The sequence below is a fragment of the Pagrus pagrus genome (genome assembly GCF_965226575.1).
Source record: "Pagrus pagrus genome assembly, chromosome: 13".
Taxonomy (NCBI): Eukaryota; Metazoa; Chordata; class Actinopteri; order Spariformes; family Sparidae; genus Pagrus; species Pagrus pagrus.
In genome coordinates, this window is record NC_140197.1 from 1,135,450 (window position 1) to 1,142,075 (window position 6,626).

Sequence of the window (6,626 nt, forward strand, 5' to 3'; positions counted from 1 at the left end):
GGAAGGAAGGAAAGCTATGCCTTGCTTACAATCCCCGCCCTTACAAGGTCATTGCTGTCAAAGGTACCATGGTGACAGCTAAATGCAATAACAATGTCATCACAAGAAACTCGTCTCACTTCACTCTAAACATGAATGTGTTAAAACCAACACAACCTGTGTTGAATTTTAACACATCAATGAGTTCTATTTGGGACAACACAAGATGTGTTAATTTTGACACAATTGATGTGTCAATATATTGACACATCAATTGTGTCAATATATTGACACAAGGATGTGTATTAATGTGTCACTTTTAACACAGTTATGTGTTATTATAAAAAATGTATTTACACATTAGTGTGTTGCTCAAAATTACACAGTTATCCAACACAAGCATGTGTTATTAAATATGAAAAGATGAAAATACAAAGTTGATGTTTACTTTTACATGTTTTATTTTTTCAACATCACATGTATCAACATGCTGACATTTTATGTTGCCTTAATCAGAACTTAAACATTAACATTTTTAAACCTCTTGAGTTCATCCTTCCTTTCTCCCTCCTCACTCCTTTCCTCCATCCTTCCCTCAATCCCTCCCACCTCCCTCTCTCCCCCCCTTCTCTCTCCCTCCCTCCTCCCCGACCCAAAGGAGGACAACAGGTGGGTTAAAAATATGGTCAGTTACTCATTTACAGGAAAAGCATTGGAAAAAAGTAAAAAGATACCTTAATCAAGGCTTAATATCAAACTTTGTTTTTTTAAATATGGTTAGTCACTCATTAACAGGAGAACCTTAAATAACTTTGTATCGAGGACTAACATAGACTTTGTTTCCTTTGAAAGGTTTCTGAAAGTCAAGTGGTCGAAAGTCCAACAAATCATCTGGAATTCGCACCACTTTGAACTCCTCACTTTTTTCCACAGAAAATGCATAGAAATGGTCATCAAAAAAATCAACATGCACAACATTCACAAACGCTAGAAGTGTGCCTTTGTCTGCCTGAGGGAACAGATGAACAATTTCTCCAAAGACTGGGTCATCATATTTTTCTGTTATAACAACAGTCCCTGTCCTGTATGTCTGTCCCCACACACTAACGCTATGAGAAACACACATACTCTCTGAAAAGTCACAATCAAGAACTGACCTCAGGTTATCAATCAGTTGTTCACCTTTGGGTAAAGATCTCAGAAAAACTGGAAATGCATTTGGAACACACATTTTGTTGCCAAGTGGTTGGCCAAACCTCCACCAATGCATTTGTTGAACCTGGTTTTTGTACGCCAGAGTCTTCGACACATTTTTAAAATTGCACACAACATGTGCCTGTCTCTTGAGTGGGTTGTGCTTCGCCTCGAACCTCATGCACCAAAGTCTGGACAATGGCCCAAATTGGACCATCATACTAGGGTAGTGGACCATAAAATGGTGTTTAGGGATGAGTTTTTTTCCTGGATAGAGTTCTTTGAACAGCCTATGGTGGTCTGTGATGAGCTGTTTTAAATATACAGCAAGGCCAGTGCTTACAACAGGAGCAAAAATTATGCTGCATATTTCACGTAACAATATAAACAGTTGCCAGTGTAGACTCTCTGGATTAACCAAGTCTCCAAGAAGAAAAGGCAAGTTCTGTATCAGACACCACATTTGTGCTGCAGTCTGTCTGACAGCAGTCTCAGATGTCCTCAAATTTAGGATGATGCTGGGTTTGTTTTTTTCGTTTAAATACCCATAGTCAAAGTTCGTTATTCTTTCATTTAACTGTTCCAGGCACAACAGTTTTTCATCATAAATGTAGTGTCTGAGTAAAAGTTTTACCTCTAAAGGTGCAACTCCCTCAAGAACATCGTGCATTATGTCAACACCCACATTTTCTGTGACATGAAAATACTTCAAAGTATTCAAACATGAATCCCCTTTTATTCCTGTCATAGATCCATCGTTTAAAGTAACATGCTGCTGGTAATTCTCTCTGTTTCGCCTTTCAAACTCACCTTCATCAAAAACCATTTGTGACATATTTTTATCAACAAGGCAAAGATGGCAGAACTTGTTAGCAGAAAAGCTTTCCAAATAGCCACACAATGAATGACATGCTAGGTTGTCACCTGTAAACAGGCACACCGTTCCATACAACAAATGCAATTCTCCTTTCATCTCAATCTCGATCCCATGACATTCCAACAATCTTATATCATCCAACAGTGGTTCAAATATCTTCCCAAAACCATATGTTTCTCTGTCAATGGAATTGAAAAGAAGGCAGAGATGGATATTAGCCAGGCCTGAATTGAATTTGGGTGGTAAGTTTCTTAAAGAGAAATAAACGGCACCCATTTTATGAATTTTGGTTTTTGAACCCAGAGGATTTGTGGTTTCCAGATCGTCAAAATATAGCTGAATCTGAAGGGCACTTGGATGCTTTTTGTAGAAGTCATGTCCGGCAAAATGAGCACCATCACAGTAGTCACGCATCTTTCCATCTGTACTCTTATGAGAGTCCAAATATAAGGTCTGCATTTTCTCATTACAGAAGATAAATTTCAGTGTCTCAAATATGGAAATATACTGAAAAGTATTAGCCGTTAGTGATTGTTTGACTAACCCACCTCTTCTAGTGGTGTCAGCTCTATGGCCTAGGAAGAGCTCTGTTGGCTTCACAAGTGATAATTCACTTTCAAAATATTTAGTCATTTTATAGGGGTTATCCAAATCATCAAAAACATTTCGAGCACTTTCAAAGTCTTTCATTAATGAGACAACATGCTCATTGTCTTGTGGTACTGACAAAGTTCTCAGCAATGAAGTTGTAGATTGTTGAAGGCTATCTATTGTTCTGTCCAATAGTTCTTTAGTGCAAGTAACACTCCTGTGAACATCACTTAAAGTTGCATTTGAAGCAGAGTACATTTGCGCCACAAAGGTAGCTGCATAGCTACTTAGTGGAGGACCGTTGTACTCAGATGAAGACATGTCTGACTCTTCATCAGTAGCCCCATCAGATACTGCAGTGTCTGGTATTAGAACAGTTTCTTCAGTGTTGGTGGCTGTATTGTGATCTGAAGTGTGGTCAGACAAACTGCTCGTGTCCCCAGATGAATGCTCTCTTGAAAGATGCTTTGAGAATGAATTAAGATTATGATAAGTACGCTGGCAGCCATTTTGACTGCAGACAAGGGTACAGTTCTGACCGTCAGAAAAAGAATGCACTACACGGAGATGCCAGCGAAGTTTCCTGGTCTCACCAAGAACTGGCTTTTTGCATACAGGGCAAAGATACACACTGACGTTTTTAAGCCAAAGTCTGGAGTTTTCCCAGGAGCTCCAACACTTTGGGCCGTCTCACAGTCTTTGACACTTGTAAGTCATAAATGTGTTCGAAAAAGAGAAAAACTGATGCAAGCTGAGCAGGATAGGCAACGTTGCATACCCAGTAAAACTTGAAGAGCTTGTCCAACGCACAGGTTAAGCTGTCATCATGCAGTGGAACTGTGACTCTGTCGTTTCTGGCAACGATGACATACTGTCGTGCTGTGTTCGTCAGATGGCTGATGCAGACAAGCTCTGGCTGTGTCCTTGAAGATCCCTCATCAAAACTGCAAAGGGAGGAGATGCTGGTCCCATGCTGTAAAAAAGGAAAATGTACAAATTTATTATAGACATCATCCTGAGCTGGAGCCTATTTGTTATGTGCTTTCATGTTGCACACATATACAACATACCGGCACGAAGTTGATGAGGAAGGAAATGGCCGACTTCACACTGCAACGGGTTGAGGCTGATCCCCTTCCTGACGCAGTTGGTGGAAGCAGGTGGGTCAGAATCTGTAATGTACTGTAGCATACTTGATCTATTTGAAGGACATAAGCAAATGGTTTTGTCAAATTATGCTTACACAAAAACTAGGAGCAAAGCATTCATAAAATGTAAATTGTTTACCATCATTCTGGTCTCCAGCCTGATCAAGTAAGGAGGACACGACTCCCTTCTCCAGAGCAGCAATCTTCCTCAGTTTGGGGATGAATGATGACTCCCACCTCCTTATGAACAGCTCTGCCTTCCCCTCAAACATTTTAACAAACTCTGCATCCAGCTGATAGAGGAAACAAGAGAAGGCATGTTTAATTGTATAGTGCATTTTTCAAACAGTTTGTCTCAGAGGTCTTCGACAGTATCATTACATCCTCTGTCCTTACACTCACATCAACTGTGGAAAATCTCCCAAGGAAACCATTAACAGGGAAAAACCAGGAAAAACCTCAGAGTGGGCAACAGAGGAGAGATCCCTCACCCAGAAAAGGCAGATTTGACATAGATGTTGTTTACACACAACACAGTTTACAACATGGAATAATATTGATGCACCAATCGCAAGAACTGTGTTAGTTACACCTTAAAATTCTGCTTTCAAGCTTGATTTACAAGAAAAGGAAAGAACTTTAGAAAAAACAAAAAAACAAGCACATATCAGTGAATACCCGGGATAAGGGGAAAAAAAAATAAAAATGTCTCACCAGACTCGGGATGTCTATGAAACGAGGGTACTCTTGGATAATGTCTGCAACAGTTGGAGACTGGGTGCTGATCCAATTTCTGCGATGGCTGAAAGTTTTTTCCATCGCAGTCTTTATTGGCCCCATGTTCTCTGGTGATGGCTTCATCCTTTTGATGACGAACAACCATTCACTTAGGTCTTTATCGTCTAATGGCTGCGCTGTGGATGGCTGCGCCAACGCTGCACTACAAGCCCATTTTCTCCTGTGGTAGCGTCGCTGGCCCTCTTCTAGGCTCCGTCTGATATTTCGTAGCCTCATTTCTATGAATCCCGTATGTGACAAAGGGTCATAGAAATGTTCCTATAAAAAAGTGTATGTTTCAATATGAATGAGTACTCAGGGCCATCTATGGTGAGATTTCATTATTCCCTCATACAAACAAGAAATCCAAAGTGTTTGTCATGTAGTGAAGTTACAAAGCAGAAAATTAATACTGACTGACCTAAGCCACCATAAAGGAAACAAATGAGAGATTATACTTTGTCACTTTTAAATCAATACTTACAAATCCTTCACCTTCTCCAAAGACCATCACTTTCAGCGAAGGGAAGAGTGTCGTCAACAATTTTGCCAAAAGCAGTTTCTCTGGTCCAGAGGGATAACTGTAGAGCAAAACAAATGATTAAACGACAAGCCCATCACCACTGGACATTTACTTACATATTTCATGTACAGATGATCCAATGGAGTTTTTACGTCCACCTGAATCAGAAGAACAAAACAGGAAACTAATCTACATCAAAAGAATGAATATCTATAACTTACAATCCATGCTTCTCGACAAGGTCACTGACACTTATGTTTACGAGCTTTCTTCTGGTGCTGGTGGACAGCATCCCTGTCTGCTCATATTCTTTGAGGATGTCTTGAGCCTTCTTTTCGATAAGAGATTTGAGCTGTTCAGCCAGGTCCTTCTATAAAACACAAGAAGAAATATGCCCCTTAGCAAGTTGGTGGGGTGTGGTTGGGGGGGGATGGGGAGTTATGCTGTCATTAAAAGGCCACCAGTCAAACCTCAAACTGTAGGAAACAATGTGTAAAAAGTGATGAAAACATGACATTTCTGTTAGTTTCACTCAACTGCTTTTAAAAAGATGAATGTAAACAATTTTGACAATCAAGCAAAATAATCACAATCAGGCAATTACTTAATTGTGACAGGCCTAATTGGTGACAAACATGGGCAACAATATACTATACAATATACTGTTTGGACAATAAAACACCAGTGTTAATGATGCTGATTAAGATTCTGTTCCATTCATGCCAAACACTGCTGCTATTGTGCATGATAGCTTACTGGCATCACTATATTCACTGGTTGAACCTGTGTTAACCCCATGTTATATAAATATATCCATCAAAAAAAAGTCTATCTATTCATCTGGAATGTTGTGTCAACAGGAATGTTCTAAAATTTGCCATCATATGAGATCCCTCAAAATACTCACATTTTCACTGTCAGCATGTGGTGCTGCACACTCCACCAACTCCAAATGGATCACTGTGGATACCCATACTTGGAATCTGTCATAATCCTTAATATCTATGCTACTGTCACAGTCAATGTAGTCTTTGAAGTCACTGTTGTAGTGTAGAAATCTTTGTAATTCCACCGGGTGAGAAAACTCTGAGTGACAGGCCTGTAAAAGCTGTGACGCACTGTAAACAGAAAAAACTTTTTTGTATTTTTCAGTGCCATCTTTGTATACTGAAACGAGCACTTTCTTGACTGTTGGTCCAGGGTCCGGCGGCTGGCTAGGTTATTTTTCTAGCAGCTCCATTTTGACTGGAGAGAAGAAAGAAAGAGAAAGACAGAGGGGGGTTAGTGCAAATGTAAGGACAAACTTAATAGTAACATTAAGAAATCCAGCACAAGCTTAATTACATTGCAAATAAAAGTATTAAACACTACAGAAAAAATACAACATTTGGTAGTTTTGATTAAAAAAAAATTAAAAAAAACTGAGGTTGACTGAAAGATCTGTACAAAGAAAATCTGAAAAAAAAAAAAAAATTTTAACAGATACATATTAAGAGCAGTTGTTTGTAGAAGACATTTATGTCCCCAAGTGCCTAAA

The 6,626-nt window shown here is 39.3% G+C and overlaps 1 protein-coding gene across 1 annotated transcript; it reads right to left on the reverse strand.

Annotated features, from left to right (window-relative positions):
- Positions 1 to 659: 659 nt before the first annotated feature.
- Positions 660 to 6,263, reverse strand: LOC311267522 (uncharacterized protein). Its single transcript, XM_084370616.1, has 7 exons — positions 5,997 to 6,263; positions 5,311 to 5,459; positions 5,051 to 5,147; positions 4,504 to 4,845; positions 3,929 to 4,082; positions 3,712 to 3,839; positions 660 to 3,614 (listed from the first exon to the last, which is right to left on the reverse strand). Exons 2-7 carry the CDS (start codon positions 5,379 to 5,381, stop codon positions 3,282 to 3,284), a joined length of 1,125 nt encoding a protein of 374 aa, XP_084226742.1. The 5' UTR covers positions 5,382 to 5,459; positions 5,997 to 6,263; the 3' UTR covers positions 660 to 3,281.
- Positions 6,264 to 6,626: the final 363 nt, after the last annotated feature.